Consider the following 15178-nt stretch of genomic DNA (forward strand, 5'->3'; position numbering starts at 1 on the left):
TGAACTTCTGTAAGAGTTTAAGATAGCAGATGGTAAACCTAATTCTTGAAAAGCTTTCAGTTTAAATAATTTTCATACATTCTACCACATTTTAGATCTTTCTAAATATTACTTTAGCACAAACTTTTATTTACTACTATTAAAGAACATTTCAACATGGTATTTTATCTGCCTCTGCAGTGCAGTGCATGCTCAATAAAATTGTTTATTGGTTTAACTATAGTGCAGTTCAAATAGCAAAACTTTCATTACAAGACAGAAATTTTGTGGCACTTGCAGAGAAGCCATTCTCCCTTTTCTGGAACTCTTGCTTTATCCCAGCATTCTACTGCTTGAACTCATAATGTTTCTCAACCAACTGGATTTAATACTTTCTAGTCAATATCTAATCAGTTTCACAAATCTTTACAATCTCCCTTCCAATTCATGTTAATTTTCCTTGTTATAGAAACAAGATGCTGTGAATTATTACCCCAGTTTACCCTCTAAGATAGATGCTAAGAACTAAGTGCAATGATGCCAAAATTAAGAAATTGGCATCCTAACATGGCCATGCAAAAACATACTTGCTTCGCAATGCCACATAGAAGTATGCAATGGATGGATTGTTTCACAATCTCACAGTGCTCATTTCAGCACCTACCCTCCTTTTCCTTTGTCCAGATATTTATGCTTTTCAGCTATTGGGCTCAAATGAGCCATTACTCTCTTTCTGTTTCCCTCTTATATACGTAGTAGAGAAGCTTTATGCCAGAGCTCTTCCAACTTGGCAACTTTAAGACTTGTGGACTTCAGCTCCCAGAATTCTTAGCAGAGCTGGCTTGAGAATTCTGGCAGTTGAAGTTCTCAAGTCTTAAATTTGCCAAGTTTGGGGAGCTCTGCTTTATAGCCCTGCTTTATCCATTACTATGGATGCTGTAATGGAAAAATTGCTTAGTGTGTAAATACGATGCTGGATGGAGTTTGTTGGACAACTTATAAACTTAACAACTGGAATACATGAAATTTTAGGGCGAAAACATTGTCAAAATCTGGAACCAAATGGCTCATGATGAATATTTGAAAGATATGCAGTTTTGCACTGAATAGAAACAAATAATATATATTGTTTTAAAGATGGGTGGAGGATAACCATCACTTTTTACTTTTCCATTTTAGATCTTCTGCACCAAGAAATCCGCCCCCCCTCATCTTTTTATTTTAAAACAAAGCAAAGCAAAGCCTCCATTGGAATGAATGCCTCCCTTGCCATTTTCTCTTTCCTGTCTACTTACACAATCCTGGACTTCATGGAGTTCCAAGCATACCACTTCAGTGGCAGGAGGCAGCTGCTTGATTTTCATACATGTGATATTGAACTAGAAAAAGAAAGAATGAAAGAGTGTATCATTGTATTTCTCTTTGTCTAGTGCTATTTGTCTATTTTATTTTCTAATTGCATTTCTGTGAATTAATGCATTTCTGTGAATTAATGCAATTAATTGATATGTGCTTGAAAAGTTCTTCAAGCTTTCTCAGTTTGGTTCTTGTGTTGCAAATGGTTCATCATCCAAACTATGTAACTCCATCAGTACCAGCCTGATGATGTTACCTAGTTTGGGTAATGAAACATCTGCAGGGAAGCAATTAAGTTCAGAGACCACCAAGTATCACTAATTTCAACCCTGAGCTATAAATATTCCCCTTTATTGATATGTGCTTACTGAATAATTCAAGAACAAAGAATAAACAACAGTACTAAAATGGGACACAAAAAAGCACAATTTTTTTTCATGGAAAAAGTAAATGCCAAAGCATAGCAGAAATGACTATAAATATCTTTTTATGCTTACATGTGATTTTAAACAAATAGTTGTTTTAAGCAGACAAACTAACAACTTGCTGTAAACATAACCAAAAGGAAGGTGTTAGGCCACAATCTCTGGGAAAGCTATTCTACAATAGAGACACCACCCTCAAGAAGACTGTTTTTGAAATACTAGTTCACCTTATGTCAGTGAAGGGATGGAAAATATTTTACTACTACATTGTGGGCATGGCTTATTGTGTGGGTGTGGCTTGTCAGCCATGTGACCAGATGGGAATGGCTTGAAAATCATGTGATTAGGGGGTGGCTTAAAGATCATGTGACTGGGTGGGAATGGCTTACCGATCAAGATCAGTTTTCAAATAGGTGCTCGGACTCTTTTTTAGTTGATCAAGTCAAAATTATTTGAATAGCCACAAAAAGGGCAAATGATAGACAGCATTATTTGTTGAGGAACACAGTAACATTTTAAGGTTTTGTACTGAACCTACAAGGTTCAATTTGATAACAAATTAGGCAAGTAGCTCAATTTTCTTTAATTGCTATAAAAGTTCAGTTCTAGATAATGATTAAAATGATTAAAGTGTTTATGGGTAGAAACATACTATTTAATTATTTCCTATTTTAAAAGCATACTTTTAGAAACATACTATTTAATTATTTCCTATTTTAAAAGCAATTAGAGATAATACTAGAGAAAGAATGACAACAAAAATAACTATTAAATATTCAATAAATAGTGCATAAACTTACTACCCCCACTGTGCCCCCCTCCCATGGAGGCAGCAGCCCATTACTGCCTTATGTGATCAGGACACATACCTGAGCCATACCTGTAAACTTAATTACAAAGCCATACCCGTGAACTTAATCACAAAGTTCAGGCTGGCAGACATATGCAAGAGATAATTCTCTAAGGAAATTCTGTAGACATTCTCAGTCATCCAGATCATGGTTGTCCGAATGGTGCCTTTTCAGAAGGCAACTGGACTTTCTCGTTTTTTCTTTGAAGATATTTCGCTTCTCATCCAAGAAGCTTTTTCAGTTCTAACAGGATAGTGGGGAATGGACTTCCTTGTTTTTCCTTCCATTCCCCACTCCCCTGTCAGAGCTGAAGAAGCTTTTTGGATAAGAAGGAAAAAGTCTTCAAAGGAAAAAACGCAAGTCCTGCTTTGTCCTGAAAAAGCACCAACTTAGGAAATATTCTCATATTTCTAATGTGAGAAAACTTTCAGCTATTTTTTGAAAGGAGACACAATTCAAAGACGTATATGCTTCCATCAAACAAATAGCATTACAAGGCTGAAAAGGTCATTGATGAATATAGGGTAACCTGCAGATGGGGGTTCCTATTCACGGCTGCTACCAGCGCGATGTACACGCGGTTCTGGATGACCAGTAAGCGGGCGGGCACATGCGTAGAAGCAAAATCTCACCGGAATGCGTGCACCTGCCCACCGGTGCAGGTGCATTGCCATTTTTGCTACCGGTTCACAGAGTGGCCTGTACCAGTAAGGAACCCAATACTGGTAACCTGAAATGGAGATGTCAAACCAAATACATCTGCTGAACTTAAATTTTATCCATTTGAAATCATGGGTAAATTTCCTCAAAGTCAATCAAACGTATCAGATATATGAAAGAAGGGCCAGTATTAAGGAATATGTTACTTTAGCATCAATTTCTTTTGTCTTGCCAATATTCGGCTTTGCAATTCCAATATTGAGAACAGAGTCAATGTAAATTCAGGCCAAGGCAAATGTTTATACAATTGCAATTTTTATTGCATTGAATTAGTTTTACCTGTGCTCAGATACATTTTCATTTAGCAAGATGAGAATTTGTGACAATTTGCATTTTTTGAACACAAAATATTGGCAAAACAGTAGCTAGTAAAATGGTCATGTAGAACACTATAGCGTCTGAATGTCAGATGCTATTAAAAATCTGAATGTGGGAAAGCACATTAGAGAAGACCACAGCTGGGAGTTGTAAATTTATGTTCCCTCTTCCCTTCACATTTGTGGACTGGGCAGTCTGCCAATCAGCTGTTGGAGCTTCCTCTGCTGAGAAAAAAAGTTATGTAAACACATCCATTCTCTTGCACCTTCTTTCCCAATAAAATGAATAAGAACAATAGCCTAAGTGGGATTCAAAGAAATAAATGAGCACCTATGAGAATCATCCAGGAAGCTGAGGAATATAGGCAGGCACCTTTGAAAAGGTATCTGAAATTACCATGTTGATGAGACTGATTAATACAACTATCATTTTTTTACAACAATGATTCCAATAAAGGAGATTAATAGTTCTTTTTCATAACAATCCTAAATTTTCACAATCTTACATTTTTTTTCCCAGTCATGGTCGTAGTAAGAAAAATGGTAGAATTAAATGTTGTTGGCTTAGTAGGTTCATGTGTTAGAAGCGGTGTTGAGGTTAAATTTTGAGTCATTGTCTCGTTAGTAGTCAGTATTGCATTCCACTGTGTAGTAAAAGACTTAGCTGTTGTATTTGGTGAAGTTATTCTGAGCGTGCTGGTGGAAAATATCTCTGGCTTGGTAGTATTACTTGATGTCTCTGGAAAGAAATAAAGGAATTGATTGGTAGATATAAACGTCAAATCAAGTCTAGACATCTGGCAGAATAATAATAATAATAATAATAATAATTCACAATCAATTTCTACATACATGATCAATTTCTACAAAAGATGAGAATATGGATAAAGATACAAGTTTTTCACCTGTCAATTACAAAAAGCCACATTACTTGGATCTGCATATATGCTATGCTGATACATTACAACACCTTAGCTTCTTGGAAAAAACTTGATGTGAATGAAGAACCATACCATCTAGAGAAATGGCAGCTGTTTCACATTTTTGTGTAAATTGATGGGCTATAAGTGTGCACTTAATGATCTCAAATAGCACACTTTGATCTGGAGCTTCAGGTGCATCAGTCAGCCATGCCTAAATATATTTTGAATAATCTCTCTCAACCATTCTAACCAGCACAATATCTTAATGTCAGGGAATTGTACATCCAGTGTCCAAATGGAGTCAGAGATGGTAACATGGACAAGCATTTTTATATAAATAAATATATTTACAATAAATAAAATAGGAAAATAGGGGCATCATGAGGTAAATCAACACAGCAGGAACATCATGAGGTAAATCACAGAGAGCACACAGAGGGAAAAAAAGGGGAACAAGGAAACTCTGTCTTTACTCTCACAGCAAGCAGTGAAGGGCTGCAAAAATATTTACTACCATACTGTGGCTTATTTTGTGGGTGTGGCTTGATGGCCATGTGACCCAGTGACAGTGGCTTGATGGTCATGTGACGGGGGGGGTTGGCTTAAAGTCATGTGACCGGCTTAAAGGTGGCCAACTTGACATCACTCATGTCAAGGATTTGGGTTAGCGTTAGGGTGCCTGGCCTCTCCTCACCTCAAAGCATTACAATTTCCCTATCTATTTACTATTACTGAAAATCCAAAATATACTATTTAATTTTATGTATATTTGCTATATGTGTACATACATACATTATTATTACAATTATTATTACAATAATAAAACAATGTACAGAGAACAAATCTAATATTTAAAATGATCTAAAACCCATTATTTGTCTCAATTCCCCCATACCTGACGACAGAGGTGGGTTTTAAGGAGCTTACGAAAGGCAAGGAGGGTGGGGGCAACTCTGATATCTGGGGGGAGTTGGTTCCAGAGGGTCGGGGCCGCCACAGAGAAGGCTCTTCCCCTGGGTCCCGCCAGACAACATTGTTTAGTCGACGGGATCCGGAGAAGGCCAACTCTGTGGGACCTAACCGGTCGCTGGGATTCATGCGGCAGAAGGCGGTCTCAGAGATATTCTAGTCCGATGCCATGAAGGGCTTTATATTACATATTACACGCAGGCACACAAAAATATACATTATCTACTGTATAAACTGTATGTGTATGTACACACACACACACACACACATACACATACAGAACTCTTCTAAAATGATACACATTCAACCTCATTTATTGTGATAGGAAAAACAAATCCAATAAATAAATAAATAAATATCCAGAAAGGGAAAAAAAATTCAAATTTTTTCTACTGGTTCTGTGTACCTGACCCATACCCATAGGAGCCCATCACTGACAGCAACCAACTACAGCTCAGATTCCCTCATGTAGTAGCTAACTCTCTTTAATCAATTAGCTTTAACTGTATGTTTTTAATCCAAATTTTAAATTTTAAATACCACACTGTGGGCGTGGCTTAACACAAAATGAAATACTGATCTCTAAATTTAGGGAACTTTTGTCTTTGGCTAGATTTAATGCCATCTTAATACCTATCACTGAGGATATATGAGAACATTCCATTTGAGTAAAGACTATGCCCCTCTGGCATAGGAACAGTACAGATATTGAGCCATGTTGCATTGTGTACTATTGTATTGTCTATTTTATGTTATTTCATGTCAGGAGCTATTATCCCTATTTTTAGACTAATATCCTAGTCCAGTGATGGCCGAACCTATGGCACTGGTGCCATGGGTGGCACACGGAGCCATATCTGCTGGCACACAAGCTGTTGCCCTAGCTCAGCTCCAACGTGCATATGTGTGCTGGCCAGCTGATTTAACGTTCACACAGAAGCTCTGAAAGGGCATTTTTGGCTTCCAGAAAGCCTCCTGGGGGATGGGGCAGGATGTTTTTATCCTCCCCTGGCTCCAGGGAACCCTTTAGAGCCTGGGGAGGGCAAAACACGAGCCTACTGGGACCACCAGAAGTTGGGAAACAGGCCATTTTTGGCCTCCAGAGGAGGGGGGAGAAGCTGTTTTCACCCTCCCCAGTGTGGGCACTTGTGCATGCGAAATAGCGCATGCCCATGCTCTTTCGGCACCTGAGAGAAAAAAGGTTCGCCATCACTTGATCAGTTGAACTTTATCTTACTGAACTTAAATTAATATTGTCCTGTTACCTGCAATATTAGCTATAACTTACTAAGAATCATGTTTTAAGCATCTATTGTTTCAGACAAAGCAATTGCTTATTGTTAGTTTTATTCTATTTTTTAAAAAAATGTTACTCACATTTAGGATTCACAGTTGTGAACTCTGATGTTTATTTTCAGGACTCACTACTTAGGAGTTGTATGTAGTGATGGGCGAACCCAACAGTGTTCGGGTTTGGCAAGTTCGGATGAACTTTACGCAAAATTCAGCCGAACCCGAACTGAACCCGAACGGGGAATCCCACCAAGAGATTCCAGGGGCGGAGCTTTGATGTCACATATACCGGCAGGTTGCTAAGGACGCCAAGGTGATCACTTCCTGGATTCTATGGAATCTAGGAAGTGATCACCTTGGTGTCCTTAGCAACCTGCCGGTGATGTCAAAGCTCCGAATGCCGAACGCAACCCCGAACTTTGCCTGAAGTTTCAAAAAATTTTGGGTTCGTGTTCGGCATACCAAGCACCACAAAATTCGGTATGGACCCGAATTGTGCGGGTTCGGTTCGCCCATCACTAGTTGTATGTCTTAATTTAGAATTTATTTTTGAACTGATCTATGACAGTAAAATCTGATCCAAACTTTTCAGATGTTTAACAATACATTTGCAAAGTAAGCAAAGTATTTTAGTACGAGCTTTAAAATTGATTTAAAATAATAGCCTTGAATTTGGAAGGGAAGTGATAAATTGATGTTTACAGGTAGAATTAAAGTACGCTAATTACATCTTATTCCTGATAAAATGAATTTAAAAATTGAACAGTTTCTTGAAAAATTGGAAAATTGCACTAAGAATTATTGAATGAAAATTACATTTCAATATTTTCTTTTTTCTTCCAAGTGGGAATATTAACATTAAAAACTCATCTTTGTCAACAGGCATGGGGAAATTGACAACCCTCCTAATTGTCAAGGTTGGTGTATGGTTTGTTTGGATTGTGTGGTTATTTTATTTTATTATAAGGGTTTTCAATTGTATTTTTAAAAAAATGGATTTGTACACTGTTTATGTTGTGAGCTGCCCTGAGTCTTCGGAGAGGGGCGGCATACAAATCGAATACATTATTAATTATTATTATTAATTAGTCTGAGAAAAGATAGGAAAACAGAAATGGCAACATTTTGAGGAAGTTATATTTTTATCATAAATGATTAAATGAGTCAAACTAGTTCCATAGAAATGTTGAAGCCAATTTACCTTTTAGTGATGTAGTAGTAGACCTTAAAGAGGCAATACTAGAAGCAGAATTTGGAGTAATGATTGTCGTCAACTTCTCAGCAATGGTAGTATTTGGAGCAATACTACTTGAAACATTTTCATCACCAGATACTGGATTTTCTAAAAAGGAAAAAGGAAAGAAATGTAAAATATTTATAGATATTCAGTACAATTTGATGCTGTAGAAGACTCTTTGATGAGGCTCATAGTAGAAATGCTGAAACAAGAAAATATGGAGTCCTTTTCTTTATTGTTCATGGTAGAAAATTTACTTAATGCGAGTAAACTTTCATATTTGCAAGAATGGTCATCACTCCTCAACAAATTGATGTTGTCTACTTTCCTTTTATACATTGGCACAACAGAAATTGGGGCAGATTCATTGTTTATTATTGTTTACTGGATAACATGTGACTGTTTGGGTCATCATTTCAGAGATATTTCCTTACCTAAACAGAGAAGCAGAATGTCTATTTGTAGACAAAAAAGCAGTGAGAGTGGGAGTGACTTGTGACTTCTTGCTGGTATCCCCATTATGTTTCCTTGTGGGAAACAGGCAGAGAGTTTCAGAAACCAATCTTCCTTCCTTCCTTCCTTCCTCCCTCCCTCCCTTCCTGGAGCATGGAGATGTACAAGGTAGCATTTGGGGGCAGTGCAAATCAGGAAAAGTTTATAGGGAGAAATTAGGGGAGCTTGTGAGTGGTAGTGGAATGGGTTGAGGTCTCCCCCTCCCTACCCATTACTGGGAAACTGTCATGGAACATTGAAAAGGAGGTTTATGTGAATGTAGCAGAAACAAATCAGCACAACAGCATCCAGTAGCATTGAAGCAACCACAACTTTCCCAATTGTAATCCTTCCAGAATAATGGATCCCATATTTTTGACACATTCTGTAAATTAACCTATTTAAGGTACCTTGATTCAAAAAATGGTTGCCTTATGATGTTCTGTTGCAGTCAGTTAAAGAGTACGACAATGAACATTTCAGTACAGTAGTATATAGATAGAATTCCATCCCAATACATGAAATTTACAAAGAAGAAGTTTGTCAGATCCCTGAAGGGGATTCACAATTTAAAATAAACAAAAAACATTGGGGAAGCAGGAAGGGGAGAGATAGATCAATCTGGGAAAGACAGGCTATTTGTTCAATTGCTTGTATATTGGTTTAGTTTAAAATTATTCTGAACAACAAAAAAGGAACATGTGAATTTCAGGAAGGGAATCAACATAAGAAGGCATTCAGGGAGGCAGTTCGAGGAGTATCTAATCCAGCCAGCCTCTTCTAGAATACAAAACATAAAAGGGTGGAGCAGAAGCTCTTTGGATGATTAAAATTTACAGGAAGGGATGTGACAGAATAGAAAAGCAGATAAGCAACTATAATTCCATGAAACAGCTTCCTGTACCCCTGAAGTATAGCCCTGGAAACCTAAAATACGTCTACTGTACCTTGAAACATTTCCTTCTGTAGCAGTGGAACTACGTGTCATACAGTGAGTAGGAAGAATTATTTAAAAGTGGGGGTTGCAGTGGGAGCACTACTATATTTTCCAGTCTACAGAATATTTCTCTTGCTAGACTATAAAGAACAAATATATCCATATTTCAGCAGGAGAGATCATGTACTTCCAAAGCCACAAGCATGCAATATACACACGTAGAAAGGTAAACCGAGAAAATTAATCACATGTACATTTCCCCCCATTGCAGTTGAACAATTTAGGAGTGGGAGATCGAGAGGAAAGGGCAAGCAGACTGTTGAGGCTTCTTGCCTAGGCAGCAGAGCAACAATGAAAGCAGTCCTTGATAATAATGACTTGGGGAAATATGGTATTGCATTGAAAATTACAGCACCACGGCTAATGCAGGACTCTTTGTGGTTTCCCAAGCCATAGAGATGTGCTTCTTACATTCAATTCCTTATATGAAACAAGAGGTGAATTATTTCATCTTGGGGTAGTATTTATGTTAATTGTAAATAATTAAACTTAAATTAAATTAGATGTTTTTATTCTATCCTTGCTCACTTCTTTATTCTGACTCCGTTACATCTGGAATGCAATCACACAATATACTCCTGAAAGGTCAAAGGTCATATCAAAAGACCAAGTACAGAGATCTGAGAGGGAAAAATAAGACAGAAAATAGTGAAAATAAGACTTAAAAATAGTGAAAGTTTAATTAGATAGAGCTTGACTTGAAGAGACCCAACTGAGAACCAAATCATGAAGACAACTTTGAAGAATTTGGACAAATGGAAAATCAAACAGAAGATAATAATCAACTATATCAAAGACTGAACAGATCTTATAGAGATGGAGGAATGAGGACAGTTGATTGAGAAGTGGGAAAGTGAAAATACTTTTGGTAAGGGTCATTCAGAGGATGATAGCGGCAGAAACCAGATGGGAAAGCTTTAAAGGTAGGATTGAATGAAAAATGCTGATAGAATGAAAAATAGGACCCAAAGGAAATGAGAGAAATAAAGAATAAAGATGCAACTGAATTATCATTCACATGCAGGCACACTCATACATAACCCTCTTCATTTTTTTTGCAAGAAAGGTCTGTATTAGAATAGATTTTTTTATCACAATACATGCATCTGTATACAGATGTGTTTAATAATTGATGCTGTTTTTGTTTGGACAATAGTTCTGAACTATTCACAGTAGTGCTGGATTGCAACTTTAAAGCCCTTTAAACTGATGGCAGTAACTCATAGAAGCTGGAGTTTATCAACATCTGGAAAGCTATCTCTCACCTAATTCTTTGTAATGCTTTAAGCAATATTTAAGATCATATTTCAGTAATATAATTTATATTTCCAGTAATAAAATGCTGATACCTTAAAATATTTATTCCTAATTATTTTGCCATTTTAGGTTAAATTTATTCAAACTTTCAAAACCCTTTTAAAAAAATACGTAGTTGATTCTAACAACAAATGCTACAATTTCAGACTTTCAAACTATTGAGGTTATATTTTTTCTTTAAAAGTCAATACAGACTTGAAACTCAGATAACAACAGAACAAGTTTTAAATCTTTATTTTTATAATCCACATTCCACAACAGCTTTGTTTGTTCTCTTTTGTGAAAGTATTGCAGATACATAATGTAATTTATGGGCTACTATTATTGTTTCTGAAAGCAGACAACTTTTCTTGTGCTTCTTTCATGAGCCATACCTGACTAAGTTCCTTTAAAATTGCTTGAAAGTATGTTTTATAGGAATTTTAATCATGTGTATTTTTTCTACAGGTCAAAAGGTTAAAAGCAGAATAAGAAATCAATTATTTTCCAGAGTTTGGGCAAGGTGTATATTTATTTCCATCAGCCTTATTAAAAGAACATTCTGTTGTGCAAAAGGATATGTTCTCATTGCCAAGAATTCTGGATTATCTTAAAATTAATCTAGAACAAATGTTTAGAGCCAAGTGCCTGAAACAGAATAATTGATGTCTCACATAACATAGCTCAGGATGTGTGTATTAATGCTGCAAGTTCACCTTAGTGCTGGCCAAGCATTATTTTGTATTCACTGCACGAAAGGCTATTTGTATACACATTCCAGTTTGCAAAGAACTATCATTCATGTATTTGTATCCAAATTGTAAACATGTGACAGTTGCATGCTCATTTGTATACACATTCACTGACTGCTTGATTTAGATTTAAACTCCTGAATTTATGGCAATTACAAATCTTCTTAATATAATGTACTTGCATCCTGAAACACCCCCCCCCCACAGATTTATAGCTTTCATTTGATTTAGCATTAAATGCTTAAACTTAAAACAAAATAAAAGCTAGTGTATAGTATAAAATATAACATGAATAAAATTAGTAGTTAACCTTTACCTTTTAGAATTAACCATCAAGGGACAAAGAGTCAAAAAACATGCCAAAAACTAGCACTTGGTAGAGCAGCCATGAAAGCCTTGGAAAAGATTAAAAAACCCTTATTTATCTCCGTCTATAAAGATAAGAATCATGCAAACCATGGGTTTCCTAGTGACATACCATGGAAGTGAAATTTTGAAAAAAAGCATAGTAGAAAGAGTATTGACACCTTTGAACTTTAGTGTTGAGAAGACTGTTAAGAATACCATGGACAGCTAAGAAAGCAAAACAATTAATAATCGAAGAAATCAAAACAAAATTCTCCTTTGAGTTCAAATGACTAGGTTCAAATTACCCCACTTTAAACACATTATGCAAAGACCTAGGTGTCTGGAGAAGGCTCTAATACTGAGAAAGGTGGAAGGAAAGAAAAGAGGATGACCAGTAGCAAGATGGTTGAACTTCTTTACAGTGGTGATGAACGTATCATTAGAAGACCCGGAAGATCAAGTTAGGGATAGATTGTCATGGAAAAAAAATTACATGGATGATAGGAGTAAAAAAAAGTGATCCAATGGTACATAATCATCACTTATTAAAAATAGAAAATCCTTCTCTCATTTTTCAATAACAATGCTTGCTCTGTCTCTATTACAAAGAGGAATTAGAAAGAAACAGATAAAATGAAACTTGTACACTGGGGGAGATTCTGACTTCCCTTTCTGTTTGGGAGACTTACCTGAAGACAAAGAATCTGTTTAGGCATTCTCAAATCTGCATGAAATCACAGGATTTTCCTGTCCCTTATGATAAACAAGTACTATAGTAATTGCCTTGAAGATAGGATATAAAATTATCCATGTGGTGGATTGATCAGTTTAAATTTCCCTTTTTCCCACCCACTAGAAACCTGCATTTTTAAAAGTGTGGAAATGAGTAATGATTAGATATGTTATAGAAATCAAAGGAATTGTTCTGCGAGGTTAAGGTTCCTAATGAATTTAAGTAGGTAAGTCCTCTAAATTTTGAATAGGAAACGTTGTGGTTAAATTTCAATTTAAATTGCTTTAAACATTCTTGATCCCCTCTCTGCTTTAATAAATTGGGAGTGTATATAAATTTGATCATTTTTGTTTGTCTCCTGGGCATAGACGCTTGCTCGATTTTTAAGGCAAGAAAAGGAAAATCTTGGAAAAGGATTTTTTTCTAGAGGGGGAAGCCCAAGCTCTGGATCCAGCTCTGGATCCTTCTGTGTTTTACCTGAGGCTTGGTAATGGCTATAAATCAAACAAATGGTAGCAGTGCTTCAGCCACAGAAGTGAAAATGCAGAATATTTTGACCCATTCAGCATTATTGAGGTGAAGCTGTCACACGAGAGGGAACAAGAGTGCATTGCTTTAGGTTCAATATTACAATGAAATTGAGAGGTGTCATTAGTGGCATGTTCACACATCTGTGAAGCACAAGTTGAGGTGGTTGGAAAGAGCTCCAAATTCTCAGCTCATTTGATTGTTTAAAAATCAGTGGTGGATCCTCTAGTTCAGTGGTTTCCAACCTTTTTTTGTCCATGCCTCACCTAAGCATCTCTAAAACCCTGATGACATCCCCGCCCCCATGACATAATTCTTATTATTCAAAAAGTGAACTACTCACGCGGACGAGGCCTAAAAGGCCATTAACTAGGTTTAAACAAGGTTCCAATTTCCCCCATTAAAAATGAAATTGCCCCCCTGTGGGCCCCATGTTGAGAACTAGGGCTCTAGTTATATTAGGATCATAGCAATAGTGGGTTCTAAATCCCATCACTACTATTTTGTGCACACATGCAACACTTCTGCGCATGTGGAGAAGCATCCTGGGCAGATAGGTGGAACCTCCCGCTGTGGTCACTAATGGTTCACTGAACTGGGCCAAACCAGGCCAAACTTGAAGCAACCCAGCGCTGGATCATAACGCTTAAAAAGGGATCTTATTGCCTTTTTGTGTTCTGTTTACAGAATAAATGTTTCCATTCTGTCTTGGGAAACATAGGTTTCTATTTGTCTGTGTGGATAAGGTGAAATTGGGAAAGGCCTCCACAGGAAAAGTCTAAAGCTTTTCTGATGAATAGTGCTCTAATCTGACTCAGGTTCACTCACAGCTGTATTTGTCAAAAAGAGAGAGATCCAGCCATGGATCTCATACTATTTTATCTGGTTGCACCCTTTAAAATAATACAAGACATGGTGATTTGTTTAATAACAAATAAACTTACTCAAAAAAAAATAGTTATCCTTTCCCAGAAGGCTTTCTTCCAGCAAAAATATTAGTTGAACGGAGGATTTAATCCAAAAATCATTGCCATGTTTCTTTAGGAAACAATGACTTCATCTAGAGATAGTAAGGCTCTGAAAATGGACAGTTTGTCCCATGAAGTAAGCTAGCATACTTGTGGGTCTAGATCATCATAAATCTGCATTGAGCATCTCACCTAGAGGACCGCAGTATCTTTCAGTTCTCATTGGAGTTACTTTTGCTAGTAAACTGCAGATGAAAACCCTGGGTCAAATCTTATAGTTTGTGCACCCAAGAAAATAGGAATTGTACTACTGCATTTAACCCTTTCCAAGTGACATGGAAGGATAAACTTAAGAGATACATTAAAAAAAAATCATGATTCAACAAATTAATGCATGATCAAATGCCATAGTTTATAATGGTGTCAATGTTATAATGGTATACTGGACTTGACCCACAACTCTACATAATGTTTAGGTTGAGACTTAAAATAATATCAGGTAAATTCTATACTTATCTTAAATACAAAGTAAGTCCTAATATCACTGTTATTGAGGTGGCCTACTTGTATATTTAGTTAACAAAACATACTACAATTTCCATCACCATGCCCAAAAGGAAACACATTTATCAGAAAAGATCCAAGAGCTAGGCTAGAAAAAAGAAGAGTTGCATTCAGTATATAAACATGTACATTGAGACTAATGCCAGTCTCATAATATTCATTCATTCATTCATTCATTTAACTTCTATGCCACCCAATCCCGAAGGATTGCTATATATATGATCACATTTGCGACACAACATGGGACTTGAAATAAAATCCTGAAAAACATAATCTATCTTCATTCTATGAGGATAAAATAATTGTGGGGATTTATTTGACCATCAAACATTAATTCCCCTGAACTGAATTCACTAGAATATATGATGTCCTTTTAGTTTAAAAGAATATTTGAAAAACTATGGAAGATCCTTTTGAATTACATATCCCA

General features: G+C 36.5%; 1 protein-coding gene across 1 annotated transcript in view; it reads right to left on the reverse strand.

The window, feature by feature from the left end:
- The window catches only part of CD34 (CD34 molecule), a 41983-nt gene that overhangs the window by 17026 nt on the left and 9779 nt on the right, over positions 1 to 15178 (reverse strand). Inside the window, exons 2-4 of the mRNA XM_070745589.1 lie at positions 8035 to 8175; positions 4155 to 4387; positions 1275 to 1358 (exon numbers count right to left, since the gene is read on the reverse strand). Of these exons, the coding sequence (XP_070601690.1) occupies positions 1275 to 1358; positions 4155 to 4387; positions 8035 to 8175 (458 nt within the window). The remainder of the gene's footprint in view (positions 1 to 1274; positions 1359 to 4154; positions 4388 to 8034; positions 8176 to 15178) is intronic.

The sequence above is a fragment of the Erythrolamprus reginae genome, chromosome 3, assembly GCF_031021105.1.
Source record: "Erythrolamprus reginae isolate rEryReg1 chromosome 3, rEryReg1.hap1, whole genome shotgun sequence".
NCBI classification, from domain to species: Eukaryota; Metazoa; Chordata; class Lepidosauria; order Squamata; family Dipsadidae; genus Erythrolamprus; species Erythrolamprus reginae.